This window comes from Neolamprologus multifasciatus, chromosome 12 (assembly GCF_963576455.1).
Source record: "Neolamprologus multifasciatus chromosome 12, fNeoMul1.2, whole genome shotgun sequence".
In the NCBI taxonomy this organism is placed as follows: domain Eukaryota; kingdom Metazoa; phylum Chordata; class Actinopteri; order Cichliformes; family Cichlidae; genus Neolamprologus; species Neolamprologus multifasciatus.
The window spans coordinates 9,562,014-9,583,884 of record NC_140450.1 but is presented as its reverse complement, the minus strand read 5'-3'; the positions used below and the strand labels follow the sequence as shown (position 1 = coordinate 9,583,884).

The following is a 21,871-nucleotide window of genomic DNA, read 5'->3' as shown; positions in this document are numbered from 1 at the left end:
TCCTGGATAAGCAGAAGGGCTTCTCTGAACTTGTTGATCCTGGAGAAGACCAGACCAGTTGCCATTTCTGTAAGATAAAAACAGGAAACTAGACTATAGTTTCCAAAGCCTTATCAAAATTGGACATTAGAAGATTTGGAAAATGTTGCCTGGTCTGACAATTCCCAATTGCTGTTGCAACATTCCAAAAGTTAGATCAGAATTTGGCATAAAGGACCATTCTACCTTGTATCAGTGGTTAAGGTTGCTGATGATGTTGCAGTGTTGTCGGTGATATTTTCTTTCACATTTTGGACCTTTAATACCAGTGGAGGATCATTTGAAATCAGCGGTTCCCAACCTTGTTTGTACCATGGACCAGTTTATGTCCTACAATATTTTCACGGACCGGCCTTTAAGGTGTCACAGATTAATACAGCAAAATAAAACCAGTACCGGTACCAAAAAAGAAGATTTATTCATAACACATGGGAAAAGACCCATGGAAACTGAGATAACGATAAAAACAATTTTAAAAAACTAACGATAAAACCCCTGAAAACTATACATCTCACACCCGAGCCTCAACTCTCGTGCCCCAGTACCAAACAACTCACGGACCAGCCCATTGGTTGGGGAACGCTGATTTAAATGCAACTACCCGTGAATTGCTGTTGACCATGTCCTTCCCTTTATGACCACAGTATATCCTTTTTAAACTGATACATTGTCATGAACTTTGTGGAAGACACCATGCTACCCCACCATCTTGAATACGGTGGCCAAGATGGCCATTTTGCCTAATCATGTTTGGCTAGAGACTGGCAACATATGTAGTATCTCATAGGCAGAGACAACTTGTATATAATGTTTGTCTGCTGTGGAGGTGAATTTTAATTCACATGTGCATCTTAAGACTTAAGATATAAAGGATCAGCCCTATGTTTTATCATCGGAGAAGGGGTCCCCTGCACTGAAAAGGTGAAAAGAGAATAATGTTGGAATAAAATATCATCCTCTTACTCCTTATATCAAGCCTCATCAGAAGTCATGGCAGTAAAAACAAGAAAATGTGCAAAAACCAACTTATTTATTCCAGATATTATTGCAAATATTTATTGTCATCAGATGAGATATGCAACTCTTCAATCTCTGGACAGCTGACAAGGAGGCAGCTAAACAAGAATGGCTCAGATACCCTCTGAGAAACAGTTTACATTTTCACATCCGGTGAGAGTTTATTTGCTAAGGGTCTGAGTCCAACAATATTAGATTCAAAGAAAGTTTTACTACCCAGCAACTAACAGAGGCTAACAGCAGCACCTGCTGACAGAAAAGTTCAGGATATCCTCAACAACTCACCTGAGTATCATTGTCCTTTGACAGAACTGAGTTTCACTGACTCATCTACTCGTATCTGACTCATTTGACAATGTTTTACAGCCTCCTCCAGAGTAAAAAGACGCAGACACATATTGACAGCTGATGTAAACAGCGAACTGACAGCCTGCAATCGCAGTCAGAGTTGTTTGTCCTACAGTGGCCAGAGATATGTACTTGAGTATGGAGGGGTAGGAAAACAGTTGAATGACTAAAGATTATTACTAGTATTATTGTAATTAAAGTTCAATTGCATTTATTTAAACAAAAGTTTGTTTTTTTTGGTCTTTTTTTCATACAACCTACAGCTCCATCTATTCATCCATTCATTCAAGAAACTAATTTCCAACGCTGGAATCAATGAATCATTCTTCTGGTTACTAAACCAGAGTTTGTGACCATAGGTGAGGGTAGGAACCTGATGGGTAAATTAACAGCTTAGCTTTAATACTTGGCTTTTTATGTGGCTCTTTTTGCCACAACAGGTTGGTACTGTGGATGGTATACCAGTGAGCCCCTTAATAAAATATGATACTTTAATTTAGGGCCCATGGCAAACAGTAAATGTATAAATAGTTAACTTTATGAAAAGTGTATAGGCAAAATTGAGTACTTTTTAATTTTCCCTTAGGGCAAGTTTGTATGTTTGAAAAGCAATAATAATAAAAGCGATGATGTGGCATCATTAGGTTAACAAACTGATTGAAAATGTCATAAAACTGTAATGATTAAAAAATGTGAGATATGACAAAAAATCAATTTAATTAAATTCAGTTTTATTTATACAGCGCCAAATCACAAAAACAGTTGCCTCAAGGTACTATATTGCAAGGTAAAGATCCTACATAATACAGTGAAAACAGAGAAAACCCCAAAAATCATATGACCACCTATAAGCAAGCACTTGGGAAGGAAGAACTCCCTTTTGACAAAAACCTCCAGTAGAACCAGGCTCAGGGAGTGACAGCCATCTGTCGTGAATGGTTGGAGTGAGGGAAGGAAGACAGGACAAAGACAAGAACCAGAGATTAAAAATAACTAATAATGTAATCCAAAGAGGTGTATAAACCCATAGTTATTGAAAAAGGTGATTGAAGAAGAAACACTAAGTGAATCATGGGAATCTTGATCCTGCATATTTGTTTAATATGCACATTGAAGGACATATCCTGGTCAAAAATGAATCCAAGATTATCCTCACAGTGTTACTGGAGGTCAGAGTAGTCCCATCTAGAATAAGCATCTAGTTAGATACCATTTAACTACGATTTTTAGACCGAGCATCAAAAACCTCAGTTTTATCTGAATTTAGAAGCAGGTCAACCACATCCTTATGTCTTTAAAACATTCCTGTAGTTTAACTAATTTGTGTGTGTTATCTGGCTGCATGGATAGATAAAGTTGGGTGTCATCTGCAGAGCAGTGAAGATTTATGCTATGCCTTCTAATGATACTATGTAAAGTATAGTATATTGGTAAAACATGTATAATGTAAACAGAATTGGTCCTAGCACAGAACCCTGTGGAACGCCATAATTAGCCTTATTGTGTGAAGAGGACTCTCTAATCGCTGAAATAAAATATCGTCCACAGTATGGAATGCTGCACTAAGGTCAAGCAGGACAAGTCCACTGTCAGAGGTCATAAGAAGATCATTTATAACCGTCACTAAAGCTGTTTCTGTACTGTGATGGGCTCTGAAACCTGACTGATTAGCTCAAGAACAGTGCATACACAGCTTCATGGAATGGGTTTCCTTGGCCGAGTAGCTGCATCCAAGCCTATATTACCAAACGCAACACAAAGTCTCAGATGACATTCTCTGAAATGAAAAATCATGCTTCTCTATCTAGCAATCCAATGGAAAAGTCTCGGTTTGGCAGGAGAATGGCACTATTCAACTGCATTTTGCCAAGTGTAAAGTTTAGTGGAGGGGGAATAAAGGCGTGGGATTCTTTTTAAAGAGTTCAGCTCAGCCCTTTAGTTCCAGTGAAAGTAAGCATACCAAGACATTTTGGATATTTTCAAACTTTATGGGAACAGTTTGGGATGCCCCCTTCCTGTTCTAATATAAGTGTGCATCAGTCCACAAAACTCTCAAATGGACTTCTGGAAGAAAGGTCAAAGATTCCCATAAACACACTCCTAAACCTTGTGCAAGGCCTTACCAGAAGAACTGAAACTACCACCCCACCCCACTAGGGTAGGGTGACATCATATTAAACCCATTTAAGTTCACATGTGTGTGAAATCAGATGAGCAAATACGTCTGGCAACACAGTTTACCTCTATAAACCAGCTACTGAAGCTATCTGTAGGATGGGAGCTAAAGCTGGCAAAATGAGCAAGAGCCCGTTTGTGGGGCTTTTCATCTTGTGTAAATTAATTACATGTCTTTTCATTTCTGCCTTGCACAGAAGTACAGGTTCACCAAAGTCAAGCAGTTTGTAACCTGCGTGTGACCATGGTTGTAAGGCAGTTTGCAAATGAAGGTCAGATGACATATTTGACCCATTCAAACAACCTTGACCCATTGTATCAGTAACAGGAATAACACCTGAAGGTCAGTACTGCCTGCAGGAAAGTGTGAACTCCTGCAGTGGTTTTTGTTTGCTTAGTTTTGAGTGTTGGAGAACAATGTACTGGTGTGTGTATGTGTGAAAGTGTCTGCGTATGCGTATGCACTAGAGGACAGTGTTATATTGTTTTGGAGCCTTGTGGTTGGGACGGAGCTAACACCTGAATGAACCTGTCACTGCAGACACATTGCTTTTTCAGCTCCAGCGATTACACTGCACCCAAACACACTGAACAATTTTTGGGTGGTGCTTTGTACATGTGTGTATGTGTAAGCGTGTGTGTGAAACAGGGAGAGGAGTGTGTTACTTGTGCACTGCCTGTGTGCAAGTGTCTGTGAGTGTGAGAGAGACAGGAACAGATAGCAAGAGTGACAGAGCGTTGTGTCTCAGAGTGTACATGTCTAAACTACTGCTGTGTGTTGGGTTTCACCCAGGAAAATATGAAATAGGGCTACTACTGTGTCCTTCGGGGTTTAATAATGAGTAATTTTGAGGAATATACACATGAACATGCATACATAGGGGATGGTAGACAATGGCAGTATTCAAAAATTCAAAGTCATCAAAACCTTAATTCAAGTGAAAAACAGAGGATTGCTCCTGAATATTTCATATGCAGAAAACACTAATGGAATTGAACCTGATAGTTAAGAAGATGTTTCAAGTCCAAAGATATTGATATCATTACCTCATGCTGCATTTATATCATATTGGAGGAACAGTATTAGATTTACACATCAACATCTACCCATCCATCAGTTGTAGGGATCAGTTCTCATAAGGTGAGAGGTGAGCTACACCAAGAAAGGTCTGTTGCATAAATCTAGTCAGTTAGTATTAATTTTTAGCATGGTGGTTAGCACTGGTATCTTACAGCAAAAAGGTTTTGGTGGGGTTTTCTGTTTTTTGCTGTGTCTGCATGGGTTTTCTCCAGTACTCCAGCTTCCTCCCATAGTCCAAAGACATGCAGTTGGTGGAATTAGTTGACTGGTGATTGTAAAGTGTCTGTTGGTGTAACTGGTTGTCTGTTTCTGCGTTAGCCATGCGATAAACCGTTGACCTGTCTAGTGTATACCCCACCTCTCCCATTATGTTAGCTTGGATAGGCTCCCTCAACGGTGAGTTGTATAAGTGGAAGATGATGCATAGAAGGATTGTGGAAAACACCGGCATCAATTTAGAGGAAAAGCATATAGCACTGTGCAAAAGTCACTCCTCACTTCTTTATATGTGGTAGGAAAATGAGAAATAGGTCCAGCAAGCTATTACAACTTCTGCAAAAATGAATAGGCTTCTGATGAGGCTTCAGTGAACAGTAGACAGATCAACTGAAGGGCCAGATGCATCTCTTAAATCCTGTGTCAGGTATAGCCTTCGACTGAAAATCAGTGAAAAATCTGCTAGTTTCCAGAAAAAGCCTTTGAAAGACCTTCAGAACACCTGAAGAACTAATACTCAAGACCATTTTAAACAATTACAAGAATGTCAGGCTTCTTGGAAGGAAAATACATGTAATGGGTTATAGTAGTGCAGGATATAAGGCTAAAACAGAGTTTGAAAGTAAATATTTCAAATGAAAACCAGGCTTCTTGAAGAACATCTGGAGCTCTTCTTTGGATGGTTACTGCATTTTGTGCCGAGATGATCTGACACCACTTCAGTAATGTTGAGGTCTAGGCTCTGAGAATTATAATCCATGATGGATAGCGTTCCACTTTGTGTTTTTTTTTCTATCCAGGTATGCTTTCAATGCATTGGTAATATATTTAGGATCATCGTCATGCTGAAAAATGAAACCATTACCAATCAGACGTTTTCCAGATGAAATCCCATGGTGGATTAAAATCTGACAGTACTTTTCTGTTTTCATAATTCCATCAGTTTTTACAAAATCCCCAACGCCACTGGTTGAGATGCAACCTCAAACCATGACAGAACTTTGAGCGTGTTTTACAGATATCTGTAGAAACTCACCATTGTGCAGTTCTTCTGATCTCCTACATAAATACTAATATATACAAAAAAGGTGAGTAAAGGTAAATCAGAAATTCCAATTTTCATTCAACATTCCATAAGGCCTGTTGCCACTGATTTTCTGTTCAGCTCTTCTGTAACTGGGCATACCTCAGCTTTTTCCTCCACGTTTCTCTTAATGGTTTAATTGAGAACTTTACTGATGAGGCTTCAGCAAGCAGTAGACAGATTAAGTGAAGGGACAGATGCATCTCTCAAGTCCTTGTCAGGCATAGCATTGGACTGAAAATCTGTGAAAAAGCAGCCAGTCTCCAGTGAAAGACCTTCAGAATGCCTAAAAAACTACTGCTCAAGACCATCAAGTCAGGCTTCTTGGAAGCAGATTTCATGTAATGGCTTACACATGGTTTGCATGCAGGATAAGTTAAAAGCAGGATGAGTAATAAATAAAATTGTCCTGTTTCTAGACTATATGGTTCACTATATGGCAACTTCACTGTACAGACTTAGTACTAAGAAAGAAACCATTTTAGCTGTACTATGATGTTGTGTTAGGCTTGTTAAGAGACAAAGTAAGGCGAACAGATTTGCAGAGATAGATGAAACAAAAGCAGGTCAAGGGGAGCTGACACCCATCAGCTTTCTCTCCTTAATCTATCAGTGTAACACATCTCTTGCCCCATCTCCCTAGACACAATGACATGCCAGATATCACAGGCCCTCAGCAATTGGCTTTGTCATGGCCTTTAACCCATGCGGATCTATATGTGTGTGTGTGTGTGTGTGTGTGTGTAGTAGATGGTGCTTTAAAACATAAGCTCAAAAATAAATTTATAGCTGCTCTTTCTTTGTAATGTTCCACTAGCCACTGGACACATGTAAATCTGTGCTTGTGTTTGTGTGTTTGCTGAGGTTGGATGTTAATAAAGACGAGAAACAGAGAATCCTTAAAATAGAATTAGACACATAGCCACACAAAGAGTTTTCCGTTGCTAAAATGTAGATGAAATATCAGTTATTATCTTGTGAAATCATTGGCTCTGGTGTATTGCAAATGTTATCTCCAAAATGCAACCCAGGAAACCTTTTCTGTTCTACTTGCTATGAACTGTAAAGTGGGTATCTGTGACTTCTATCTCGATGCAGAAATTTACACACATATTACAGGTAGCTTTTCTATTTAATACAGGATATGTTTCTTTTGCTCTGTGTGTGGCATCTTAAAGTGGCAAAAACACAGCATTTTATGACAATTTTGTTGTAGACTTTTCTTTTGTCGTTCATTTATCCCAACTCTGACCACAGTGTTCACTACTGACACTGACTTTCAGACACCACACTCTATGTCAAAGCTGGCTGAAGTCTAGAAGAAGAAGATGCAAAGAATTTGTGTGGTGACAAATGATAGAATGGTCTGTAATTCACAGTAGCAGCAGGTAGAATCAGGGTGTCTGACAGGCAAGGAAGCAAAGCAGGTAATGACAGTCTGAAAAGTTATAAGGGCATGATGTGCTGCAGGAATCCAAGTTGTCAAAATGACAGACACATTTCTGTGGATACAAATGAGGACATGAATCGGGATGTATGTGAAGAGAAGATTTCTTAAGTTGCAGTAGTTTCCCAGGTAGAAAGTTTTAAGTGAATCAGTTACTGATGCGCGCAATACCAAAAGTTTATTAATGGTTAGGTTAATCGGGTAAACTTTTTACATCAGTTTGTTCTCACCTCAAAGAGCAATTTAATACAGCATTCTCAGATACCTAATGCTACACACTATTATGCAGTTGGGGACCTGTGGCATTGGTACTGACATGCCATCTATGGCAATGTCAGCCACCAGGAGCCAAGGTATCTCTATTAGAGAGCCACAAATCTGTATTAGGAGGTTGAAGAAGTGTTAGTGACATATACTAGGAGTTCGTTTTCTTTCTTCTTTTTTTTTTTTTTTTGCAAATTTGTTAAATTTTTCACCTTTTTTCAATTGAAATTGTTCCTTTTTTCCCCTTACTTTTTAGGTTTAAGCACTGCAAACTACTTGTTGAGGTTTAGCACAACAACATGTTTTAGGTTAAAACACACACGCCTCCACAGCATTAACTGTGATGATTGACAAATAATGATTTAGGGGTTACAGACTCCTCCCTTAGCTCTGGGGCACGTAAACCAAAGGACACCTTGTGCATGAATGAGCCACACCAGCAGCTGTGATAAACAGTGCTAAGCGATGATGTGGGAATTAGAAAAGGCTTGTCTGGCAAGGCAGTTATCCAAAGGGTGTACATTAAATATGCAGTTTTACTTTAAACAGTAGGATCTCGAGCAAGCTTGCAAGACTTAATACCTGCTTAGCTAAGATGTGTACCCCATAATGAGGTTCTGTTCTGATATGATATGGAGTTTCTGACATTGCTTTGTATTAAACACTGTTTTTCTTTGTTCCTTAAAACATTTGGTCTCTTTATTAGGGTTACAGTGGCATTAAATATTAGAGGAACCGAAATACCTCATTTGCTATACACTGGTTCATCGACAGTACTCTAAACAGTAACATTTTACTTTCAACTTCCAATTATCATTTTCATAAGTAGTGGTAGTAGTGTGTGGTCAGTGTCAGGAATTGTGACTGGCTCAAGGGTACCATTTCTGAATATTGTAAAGAACAAATAAATTATTCTACCATATAAGAATAATAACTGTAATTTACGTATTATTGCTCTCCACTGCCTGTGTGTTAGTATGTTAGTGATGTCTAAATCCATAGAGCATCCTATAAAGACAGCAAATATTTCTAATATCTCTAACATCTCTAACCACTGTTTGTCTTTGCAGATTAGAAAGTCCTTCCTATGAGGTGATGCAGCTCGACTTTGAGGTGGATAACGTGATTAACCTGGTGCCAACCCAGACTCTACACTGGAGCGTTGAATACCCAGCTGGCACACAGACAACTTCCAGGCAAACAGAGAAAGTTTCACACCTCTATATCAGCAGTGCCGACATACAGGGCATCGTACCACTGGCTGAGGTAAGGGATGATTTGATAGATGAGTACAGATATAGATATCTATGAGCATACATATTGACATGCCCAGCAGCACACACTTGTTACATTTGCTGGAATAGACTTAATTTTTCCCTCCATTTCCCTCCTCCTTCTAACCTTCTTGCTGACACCCCCAGCCACCTCCTTCCTCCAGGGTGATCAAAGCTGGAAAGGTCAACTTGTTTACCCCCTCCTGTTGCTACAACCCTCGCGGTCTCTCTCTCTCTCACACACCTTCTTAGACAGACACACAGCAGGTTTTTTTCCTCACAGGTTTCAAAATAATAAGCAGCCTCACAAGCAGTCATGCAGATTGACAGGCTGACATAGAGTCACTCACACAGACCTTGTAATAACAGTCATTGCCTAAAATTCACAGATGCCCTCACTTTCACTTCTCTATTGTATCCTGTAGGTGTCCTTCCTTGTAATAATCAAATACAAAGACTGCCCTTTATACATATGTAAATTGAGTTCAGTTCAGTTTTGTTTATATAATGCCAAATCACAACAACATTCACCTCAAGGCACTTTCTATTCTAAGGTGAAGACCCTACAATAATACAGAGGAAACTCTAAAAAATCTAAAAGAAAAAATGTAACAGTCCTCTATGAGCAAGCACATGGCGACAGTGGGAAGGAAAAACGCCCCTTTAACAGGAAAAAATATCTGGCAGAACCAGCGTTAGGGAGGGACAGGCATCTGCCTGATGCCTTTATTGGTGTTTATTGGACTGGTGGTCCTCTGCCATTGGAGTTGAGGGGCAAACCCTCCATGTTCCTAGACTTTAAAAAGCACTGACATTACCAACAAGTCTTCAGAACAAAACCAAAGGATTAAAAATAGGCATTTAGTTATTTATTATACACTTGGAAAATGAGAGGAAATAATCTAATGCTAATAGCATATTGGCACTGTAAATTAGCTGTAGTGGGCAGCAGTCCATACTAGGCAGCAAATGTGAAAGATCATAGCAAATGTTACACAAATACTTTAATTAAACCCTTAATTAAACCTTTTATGGGGTCCAGTCAAAAATGGCCAAGCACTATTCCATTCATCCATCTTCTTTTGCTTATTTGCATATCTTTTGATATGCAAGCCGATCCCAGCTTGCATAGGGTGCGATGCAGGGTATAGCCTGGAGAGGTCGCCAGTTAATCTCAGGGCCAGCACTAATTCATGCATCCATCCATTTTATTTTGCTTATCCAAATCAGGGTCGCGGGCCATGAAGCCTGTCCCAGCTGCTATGCAAGAGCCAGTGTGGGTCCAGCACTAATTCAAATTCTGTTAAATAATATGATATGTTTCATTTACATTTAATTATAATTTTTTAACCTTTGGTTTTTTTTTTTTGTTGCTTGCATTATTTATTTGAGTCTTCGTTGAGTTCTTTGAGATTTATAAGTACAAGGAAATGAACAAAAATAGTTACAGTGTATAAAACTTACATATCTATTTGGTGAAGTAAAACAAATTTCACCTTAAATGAGTAAAATGATCATTTACTCTTTAGTACTGTAGATTTGGTGCATACAGAGAGAGACAGAGAGAGAAAGAAAAAAAATCATAAAGTTAAATTTAAAACTGTCTGCCTGCAACATTTCTATTAAGACAAAATATCCCTATTACAACATACACTGGAAAGCCCAAACAGCTCTGGCTAAAGCAACCAAGAACCCTTAGGCTAAAAAGCGAGGCGGGGAATGCTTTTCAAAATGCTCCTACTTCCATTACCACTGAGGTAGAGCTAATCTGCCCTGATAGCCCTCCTTCAAACAGCAAAGCCCTAGTGACAAAACCCAATTTTGTTCAGGTCTCTGCACCCCCTGTCTTTTTCACACACTGCAAAAAGCAAGCTTGAAACCATCATTTTGAATAGCAGGGCTGTTGGGATTTTGCTTTGCTCAGTGTGAATGGAACGTCAGGATGAGCTACAGCTTCTGACACTCTACACTTTATAACATAACCGAAGATTTTTTATCACTGTTATTATTAGAGTGATGGGTATTACTTATATTAAATTTACATTAAACATAAATGACATTACTACATGTTTTATTACAAAAAGAGAGAATAAGTACACCTGTCAATATTTCTACAAGTTACTGTGCATAATACGAGGCTACCTTTTTGGGTTGGGTTTTTTTGCCCCCGATTGTATCATAATAAATATGTATAATTCAAAAGCAAAATTATTTTATGCCTTTATAAGGTGTTATTGGTGTATAACTGCAAAAGTCATTTTAGTTGATTGCTGGGTTGTTGCTACGCAACATAATGATGGCATGATGACTGACATGGGTGTACAAATGTTTGGTTCAGTTCATTTTAAAAAACATGAATTGTATTTATAGCCATATTTTTTATGGTGATCCTATTATTATTATTATTGTGAATATAAAAACTATACTGTATGCTGCAGCAAAAAATGTAACATTTCTTTTTAACTCCGATAAATAAATGCTTTAAATGACTAAAATTATTAGAGAATTCTGGGCTAAAATTTAGCAGCTACAATCCTTGGAAGGTTATAAAACAGAAACACACAACTGTCTGGTGTTTAGTTAAGGTCATTTAATCTCAAATTAGCCAAATTAGCTCCGAACATTGAGCACCTGAAAACAACCCATTCTTTTACAAATGTTTGTACTACCAGTCTGCATGCCAAGGTTTTTGGTGCGTTTATACATCTGTGGTCGTGGACGTGATTGGAACGTCTGAATTTCTATGAGTTGGATGGGTGAGTGAGTACTTTTGACAAGATGGTGTGTATTAAAGTGGTTGTTAAATTCCAGCATCATACATTTAGCTCTTTGAGATGTTCATGTTCAAAAACTGCCTCAGATTCCAATGTGCAAAAAAGTGGACTGACCATTTTTGAAAAATATATATCTTTGTTTTGATACATGAAACTAAAATTTGATAACTTTGTAAAGCATAAAAATATTACGCAAATTGGAGATGGTCAACTATATGGCCTGTTTTGATTTCAGACACAACAACTTGTTGTTGTGATTAGAAGTTATCAACATGACTAAGAATGATTATATGTAACTGAAGCAGTTTTCTAATTGCCTCCAGCATTACATGGATAAAAAAGTACATCTGTTGTCTCTGTCACTCCTAACTACTAGTTACACACACAAAGAAATGTATTTGTATCCACACATGGACACAGACATTTTTTCTTTCCCTCCCTCTAGCTCTCTTTCGCCCCTCTCCTTAGGTAAAAGCATCAAAATGGCTGCTATTACGAGCCATTTGGGCCTCCAAATTTGTTTACCAGAACTCCTGACCAGGTCTTGATTGCTGGTTGGTTATTTAAGGTGACTTTCACTGAGAGGGGTCTTTGTGATAAATTACCAAGATGAAAGCTCCAACTTTTCTGGGTTTTCTTGGAGAGAAGGAATGATAAAAGAATAAAATTATGAGCTGCTAGGGAATCTTCAAAAAGAGCTGGATGAAAATGCTTTCACACTATCATCTATCCTTTTTCTATACAATTCCACATCTGGGAAACATGAAATCCTTCTCACAGCTGTTTAAACAGCCTAAAAGCTAAATATGACGTAACCTTTCATCACAAGCACTCTAGACTGACCTTAAAGGATAATTTCCTAGCCATCTGTTTGGTTGATTTAACTCCACTTTATCCATCTTCTACCAGCCTCCAAATCAAAAGTCAGCTTATCAACAGGTCTGATGTGATAGTGCAGTGTATTCTATTTTACAAGGCAGCAATGAAAAACAGAGCCCTGGCTGTCATTACCAAAGCCCTCTCCGACATTTTCCTCCTAATTCCATATATCCATTACGGTTCTGGTCTGTTGCCTGAGCTGGAAAGAAAGAGGTCCTCTTCAGGAAACGATGGATTATTAGAGTAATTTATCTCCTGTAGGGGTGGAAAAATTGGTTTCATCTTTTACAGAGGAGAGGTGACTGGGGCAGAAACAGTTGTTAGGGAAAGAAGAGTGACAAAAGAGAGCTATATAGAAATAGAGTGGCAGAAATTAGCACCAAAAATTGGGATTCAATTTAAGACAGTTAGCATTTGTCTAGCAAAAGATTGGCATTGATTTCTGCCAACGGTTAGATCAAGAACAAAACACAGATTAATATTAACTAAGCAATTTACAATACCTTGTAACCCAATGCCAAAAAACGGGAACAAATCCAATTCCTGTCACTGACTTCTCAAACAAACCGTCCATCATAAAATTCACAGAGCATTTGCTGAATAGGAGCAAAGAGGACTTTGAATTTATTGCCTAAGGAGAACAGCGGGGTGGAGGAAAAGAACTGCAAAGAACCCTGAAAAATCTGAATAGTGAATATGCGAATTTCCTATTTTGAAAAGTGGGTTGTCATACTTGAATGGACCCACAGTGACGGCCAATGGTGCCCTTTATTTGTCCCAGACAGTCCTCTCAAATCTGACGGTGAAAATTTTTCTGAAGAATATGGGCAATAAACCCGTTAAAGCTTAGATTAGGATGTAGTAACACACACTGCGTTCACATTTTAAGACCGTCAATTCACCGCCTATTGCCTCATGTAAGTAACTTCGGCAATTGTGCTGTTTGCATTAAATCCATATGTTTTGTCCCACTATATGAATTTCAGACGATATTCACTTTAAGTGGTAATATCAAAAAGTGTGATAAGAACTATACACGATGTCTGTATGTCATGACATGGGTTGTAAGAAAGGAGTTGTATCTGCTGTTTTATCTACAGTGTATTGGATGCATAACCTAATCGCTATAAATTAAAAGATGGCACTGAAGACTTCAGTTATAAAATGTCCAAATGAAATAAGCCTTAAATACCTTTTTGAAGCTTTTTGAAGTGTAAGTCAACATAGGTCTTAGTTTCTGCACTTGTTTTCTTGAGGATCTCAGAGAAAACATATCTGAAATAGCTGCAAAGTTTGACTGCACATTGTTATTATTCCAACCAAAATGTCCTGGTGAAGGTGAAGAAAGGATATAAAATCACGGGAGAGATTTGAAACGGAGAAGAATTGTTCAAATTCTAACATACAATGTATAAGGTGTAGCATGTTTATTATAGTCCATATAATGTCTCTATATTATACAGACATTCAGTACTTTTGTCCATATAGTGTATACGGATAAAACATTGTGATCATACACCATATGGGAAAAAGTACTGAACTATATACACATTATAGCATGAGGTGCATTGCATGGAAACCAACGGCGTGATGCTCCCGCTGGACAGTTGTTATGCTGATGTTAATACCAGAGGAGGTTTGGGGCTCTGCAGTTATCGAGTTACCAGAGCATTGTGAACTTTTACACATTATGGACTTCACAGCATTCAACGACTCCAATCTGTAACTGGTGACACCTCAATTAGATTAAGAAGTGTGAGCAAAACATTTTGCCCATATTGTGTACAAACAGTGCAAATTACAAACAGGGTGTAGCTGAGAATGATGGGATGCCATTTATCTTGCAAGTGACTGGTCAAAAAGTACAGGCATATAACCGCTGAACTGATGGTGCCACTAGTAAAAACCGTAGAGGATACTCATAGTGATTCTAATTCATTTTAAGAAGTGCACCAATACCAAAACCAAATATGATGATATCCAATAGTTTTCAGTATTTCTCTTAAAATCACGTCACTAAAACAAAAATGTCATTAACAGGATAAACTGTCATAACATGAATGTCTTTGCCATAGTGTTTGAAATGGCCAAGTTTCATTAGCAATGACTGCATTGCATTGTATGTTTTTTGGATGAACTACTGTAAAAATATAGAAGTAAAGAGAAAAATAGGGAATAAATGACCCTATTGCGTTACTTAGGAGAAAACAAAATGAAAAGGAATGTCAGAGTGGGCCTACTATACCTTCCTATAGAGTTATTCTATAAGCTAAAAATAATTGAACCATAATAATGTTGTTTTATGCTCTCCGCAGGTGTAATTACACACTTCAGCAGAGTGGTTTCAGAGGGAAAGAAATCTGCACATGCATTCGCAATAATGCTTTTGTATCTGATGCTTTGTGCATACATTTATTTCTTTATTATGTGAAGGAAAGGCTAGTGAATAAATGTTTTTTGTTCCCATTGTCTTCTTTTGGGATTAAGTAGTTTATATTTCATCCACCCCTCTTTTCCCCTCTTTTTTCTCCTCCATCTCACCTCATTTTTTCATTATTCCCACCCTTCCTTCTGTTTCTGTGTCCCCCTATCTGGTCTTCATTGCTATCCTCTTTCTATTTCTCCACTGAGTTTCACCTCTCTCTGAGGCTTTGCTATGTAATTAATTCTTAATTAGAATACTTGTTTATCTTTGTTGCTTAAAGATGCGCTCATGTGTGTATGTGTGCATGTGCAGACCTCTTAGCAGAGCAGTTATGCTAAGTGGCTTCTTAATTTGCCTCCTCTTATTGGTTCCCTGTAAGAGGAAGTTAGCAAGTGGGAAGAAGACACTGAAAAGTCAATAATCTTTTGATGAAATCTCGCACACACCACCACCACCACATTGTTTTCAAACTCAGTTTTACTATTTTCATGGTGTATGTGTTTATTAACAGCTGCCTTTTCATGCCTATTTCCCAATTCCAGTCCTCTACACATTATATATAGCTTTTTGTCTGTTTATACTAATTGCAACACACAGTAAAATCAGTCGAATAGAGACAAATAAAGATTTGATCCCTTCTATAGTTCTACTGAACAGTCCCTGATTTTATATTAGTTTTGTTTTAATGGAGAGATACAGAAAATCGACCGAAAATCCAGGAGAAACATATTACAATCACTTTACATAAAATGTATACGTTGATTTGCATGTCACTGTGTGAAACAAGTATTTGATCCCCTAAAATATGACTTAATACTTGGTGAAGAAAACGTTGTTGATAAACACAGCAGTGAGGTATTTTCTCATAGTTTTGCACACATCTCGGGAGGGATTTTGGTCCATTTCTCTTTACAGAAACTCTTGAAATTCATTAGGTTTCACGGCTGCTACTTAGTAACTCGAAGCTTCGGCTCCCTCTACAATCCTATAGACAATCCTATTGTCTATAGGATTGAGGTCTGGAAATTGACATGGCCATTCCATTACCTTAATGTGCTTCTTCTTTAGCCATTCCTTTGTTGTCTTGGCGGTATGTTTTGGACCATTGCATGGTGGACGACCCATCTTTAGTTTAGTGCTTAGGGAATGAGGTTCTTATCCAAGATTTTATATCACGGTGAAGTTGTACTGTACCCTTAGCAAAAAAAAAAAAAAAATCCCCAAAGGATAATGTGTCCAGCTCCACTTGACTGTGCGGATGGTGTTCTTTGGGTCATACTCAGGATTTCTTTTCCTCTAAACACGATGGGTTGAGTTAATGCCAAAGAGCTCAATTTTGGTTTCATCTTACCACTGCACTTTCTCCCAAGCCTTCTCTGAATTATTTAGGTCCTCACTGGCAAACATAAGACGGGCCTGTACATGTGCTTTCTTGAACAGGGGGACTGTTCAAGAAAGCACATGAGTTGGTGAGTGTGTTACCAATTGTGTGCTTGGTGACTGTGGTCTAACCTGCCTTCAGATCATTTACAAGCTCCTCTAGTAGTTTCGGGTTGACCCACCACCTTTGTCATGTTCATCTTCACACATCATGAGATGAGATTATGCATGGCGCTCCAGGCCATCAGCAACTGGTGGTCATTTTATAATTCTTCGATTTCCAAATAACCACATCAACAGTTCTCACCAAGCTTCTTGCTGACAGTGTTGTAACCCATTCCAGCATTGTACAGGTGTACAATCTAATCTCTAAAGTCTTTTGACATCTCTTTGGTTCGTGGAGTTGAGATACATTTTTTTTAAGAAAACTCTACTAATGGATAATTTAAATAAAATAAAGCTAATTTAAGAGATAAGGACAGATAGATTCCCTCATTTTCATAAAATAATTTAATAGGATTTGAAAATAGATATTTTAACTAATTAACACACATATTCATGTTCTTAATCTCTTGTGCTGCTGTCTCTCAAGGGTGCAGAAAATCTAGCAAATCTTCATCGCCAAACCCCAACACACCCTCACAAACTTGTCTTCAGTCACAGTATTTGCTTGTTAGCAGCCTTCAAACTCCCAATTAATCAACACATATGACACATTTTATGTGCATGTGTGAATGTGTATGTATTTGGGTCACTGAGAACTTGCGTGTCCTGGGCTGCAGGTTCATTTCCATACCGAGCGGCTGTGGTTCAGTCCAATCAGTCAACAAGAAAAGCAGGAAGAGGGAGGTTGGGGGGACGGTATGGACATATGTGTGTGGGTGGTTTTGGTGTGTTTAAAGAGAGAAAAATAAGCAAGTTAGGAAATGACAAAAACTATAAGGCTTGAGGAGGGCCCACCATTACTTTCTTACGAAATGTAAAAAGAAAAAGAAAGTAGATGCATGCAATGTCAATGAAACAAGCTTCGTGCAGACACTTTTGCTCCAGGCAGTATGTATTAAGAAGAAGAAGCATTTGCTCTTCTTTAAATTTTTTAGTTCGCAAGACATTCACTTGATATAATGCAGCTACAAGAGAAACCCTTTCCACGCATTGAATGTTTTTGCAGTTATGTTGCAGAAAATTCTTTATGATCCTAAGAATGATCTTTTCACAGACTTACAAAAAAGGTCACTGGTGATAGTCATACTGGCATTTTTGGACGAGGTTTGTATGCCCATACACAGACTTTAATTCTTTTGATGAATTACGACATCTTCAACCCTAATGAGTATGTAAGCCGTTGTTTGTACATGCAGCATTTCATTTCACATGAATACTCAGTCGTGTCCTTTTTGTTCTGGTTAAGAACATGAAAGGGCTTACTAGTTCAAAGTAAGCTGCTGGGCCAAACAGGAGTCATTCAAGTTCAAAAGAAGAAGCAAGGAAAGCAAAAGAATAATTTCACTATAGTTTCATCAAGTATCCCCGTAACACTTTTGTATTTTTCCTTCCTTATGATGTATGTCACACATAATCTTAAGAGAGAGGAAAAAGTAGCATCATCCAGTGTAATCTGTGGATGGAATGAACACCTGGATGAAATCCACTGAAATGCACGAGGGTTGTGATATAATAATGAGCCTACTCCTGCTAGAGCAGGGAGACAAATTGGAGTAGACAAAAAGCTTTCAGTTTCTAACAAGATGTGATGATTTGACTTCTGCTTTCTGTTTTTTATGAACCAAATCAAAAGCTGAAGAACAACCTCCTTCATGCTCAGTTACGTATAATACCACCCGTGAGTTGCTCAGCCACATTATCCTAATGGGCCACTAAACCAGCTATACCAGAGCAATATGGGATGGGACGCTGTGCTCAAGTATACATGAGGAAATGTGATGCCTAGCCAATTATCAAAGTTATAATAAATTGGGAATGAAACAACTTTGCAGGAGAGAAAACAATAAAAGTGAGCTACATAAGAAATATCATTGCAATGGAGTAGTTATGTGGAAATCTCCCTCACCTAAAATTAGCCTAGTTAGGTTTAAGCACAATTGATGGAAATGATGGATGCAGTGGTAAGACTGCACAGACAGAGGAACAGAAGAAGAAAAAGTAGGAGGAGAGCTGTAAAATGGGTGGGGAAAAAAGGGTGAGAGAGTGGTGGGGTAGGGGGTTAAAGTGACAGACATAAACATGAAAGAGAATATGGGAAAATGGTTGAGGGTTTAAGTAATTGAACGAAACAAAAAAGAAGTAGACAAAGAGAGAGAAGGAAAGGAGCAAAGAAGGATGTAGCATGAGAGGAAATTACACACACTAATGGCAAAAGCGGGCACCAGAAGGAGTGAAAGTGAGAGTGTTGTGGCGGGGAAAAGATGGAGAAAAAGAAGAGGGCCCAGCGGAGGTGCAGAGCACCATGTAAGAGTCCCTTGGAAGTTATGGGCAGTACAAGAGGAAGAGAAGAATGAGTGAGAGGCACAGGGAAAGAAAGATAGAGAGAGAGGAGATGAGAGCAGGGCAGTTCTAATGCAATTAGAGGTCTGGAAATTGAAAGTACAATTCTCTCTGGGATCTTTGCAAGAGTGGTGTGTGTGTGTGTGTGTGTGTGTGTGTGTGTGTGAGAGAGAGAGAGAGAGAGAGCGAGAGAGGTTGAATGGGCTGTTAGCTTTCATATCTACCAAATGTCTTCATCCCTCCTCCCTCCTGCTCTATCTCTTCATCTCTCCCTCTCTCCCTCTGACTCCTCAAAATCACTCTTTTATTTTACAGTCCCCTCCCTCCATTTAATTTCTTTCATTCCTTATCCCCCTCTTCTTTCCTGCTTCCACTCTCTCTGTCTCCATCCCTGGCTCCAACCATCTATTTCTGTACCTCTCTCTTTTCCTCTTCATCTCTCTCTCTGCATTTTCATTTCATTAATTTGTGAAGAGGAAACGAAAATGTCAGCTGCTTTTTACATTTATATTTTGTATCTCAGACATTAAGCTGATGCGCTCCTCCATAACAACCTATCCTAAGAGCCAGAGTTGTAGAGCTTTAAATCTCAAGATCACAAAAACTTAAACTTCAAATTTAAGGAGTATTATGTTTTATGTTATTAAAACACACCGAAATATAATAATTGTATGATATAATACTATTATTTTTATTGATTAGGCCTTTCTGAAAAAAATAAACTGTACAGTACATAGACACCTATATAGGGCTTTAAAAAGTCTTAATGATAGTCAACTGTGAAAAGGAAGAAACTGGCAATCTTTCGGTTGATTTAATTATATTATCCTTCACAGTTAAAGACATAAACAGAAACACCAGTGTCTCCATCTAATTACCTGGCCTAATTACCTGTGTGCATAATTACCACTGGCAAATATAAACACTATCCCTAAGAAGACTATTCGCCCCATTACCACTTGAGTCCTCCGCATAGGTGAACTCACTTTGGAGTAAGCGTTTTTGTAAGTGTTTGCCCATAGATTCAACCTTTGCTTACCATGCTTGCAGTGGGACATGAAGAAAGTAGTTTAGGTGTGTGCTAATTGCCCCAGAAACAGAATGATTGACACTCAGATAGTCTCATAGGCTTGTTAGTATCCAATTAGTAGCTGCAATTAGTGTCAGGTTGGTGAGACAGCCTGACACTGGCCGCAGAGGCGAATAGGTTAAGATTCAGCTTGATTCACCAGAGATAGGCATTATAAAACCGAGAACATGCAGTAATGAGTTACCAAGTACCTTGAATCTAACTGTCATAGCAGATTATCACCTGATGTTCTTGTTTAGGCTGGCCCAAAGATAATCTTTTATACAACTTGGTCTAAATAGTAAAAGAAATAAACATCTGTGCACCGAACAACATATATCTTACTTAATGTACGTTGTTGACATTACATGTACGTTGTTTCTAAATACATTTCTCTAAACCAATTATATTGTAGTGGCACTTTGGGGGTCACTGGAATATGTTGTTATGCATAAGTGTTCATCACACTCTGATGCTAATAGTGCCTGTAATTGATTACTTTGTCCTATTGTCACAAATCGGGCTGCAGGGTCATGACAAAAGAGGAGATGCACACAAATATCAATTAAAAGGGACTATTTATTTTAAATGAAAGAAGCAAAGAGAAAATTTGAACTAATCGCGGCATGTGCAGTCAGTACAATCAGTGGCGTAAATGGGTGAAGAAATGATGTAAGCATTGTTGTTTGGTGCATCTGCTGTCTACAGATGAGATCTGCCACACAAACAGTCCAAAAGGAAGGCAAAGTGGAGTGGGTCATCACACTGTACAATGAACATGTAGTTCGCAAACTTGCACATTTGTTGTTTATAAACAACACCATATACAGTGATAGCATCAAGCTGAAAGATTAGCATGTGTTTCTGTGTCTTTATATATGAGAAAAACAAATAAGTGCCACAGGCTGGTTTATTAAATGGAGGAAAAGAATATTACAGATCATCACCAATAAACCTTCAGTTCAATCAATTTTTAACAGACTGTTGTTACGGTCTGTGATCTATAACCTGACACTATTTATTTGCTTATAAATCTAGTTTCCAAGCAGTTTAAGGTCAATACTTTACTGTTTATTATATGGTGTATTTAGAAATGTCTAGCATTGTTTTAATTATATATTAAAATGCTTATATTTTCTTTTTCTTTTTTTTTTGCAAAATATTGTCTTTTCAGATCTGAGGCGACTTCACTAACTGAATGTGATTTGATGATTAGCAATGCCCGACCCATTACATAAACCCAAATTTGTCCTGTAAATAATAAAACAGGGACGTTAAGGCACAGAGATGAATAGCTTATATTCATGTTGTGCACAATACCCGTTTTCTCATGTTTCAGCCGCTTTTAGGGAGAACAGAACTTCTGTGTACTTTTTAAATAATCATTTATACAGCAGCTTTCAACACACATTCCCACTTGGGAGCTACTTGATACAATCACAGCCTCATGCTATTATCCACCCACCAGCTGGGCATTTATTACCTTGAAGTTATCAATTCGACATGTTTCATCATGCAGTGTGTGGTTCAATCGGTCACACAAAGATCAGCAGTACCTTGAAAAATGCTTTATCCACCTATTCTCCTACACAAATTAAAATGTAAATAGGGTTACGTTCAGCAAAAACCGATGTGCCAACTAGTTCACTTAAGGGCTGGGAACTTAATGAATTGTTGTATTGGATTAAAAAAAACAACAACAGGTGTTCAGAAAAGAAAATGAGGGAAAAAAGCTATAGAATCCTGCTTCTTGTGACAGCACAGTCAACAAATCATCAAAAAACACATTTATTTCATGGTCACATTTCATTTTAAAATGACTGTTAGCTGTGTCTTTCATCAAATCACCAAACGATTTAAGCATCCTATGCAGCAGTCTTGACTTCCTATCATA

The 21,871-nt window shown here is 38.2% G+C and overlaps 1 protein-coding gene across 1 annotated transcript in view; it reads left to right on the top strand.

The window, feature by feature from the left end:
- Window positions 1–21,871, top strand: part of LOC146506426 (transmembrane protein 132C) — a 265,985-nt gene that overhangs the window by 190,880 nt on the left and 53,234 nt on the right. Inside the window, exon 5 of the mRNA XM_085181047.1 lies at window positions 8,742–8,937. Coding sequence (XP_085037173.1) covers window positions 8,742–8,937 — 196 coding nt within the window. The remainder of the gene's footprint in view (window positions 1–8,741; window positions 8,938–21,871) is intronic.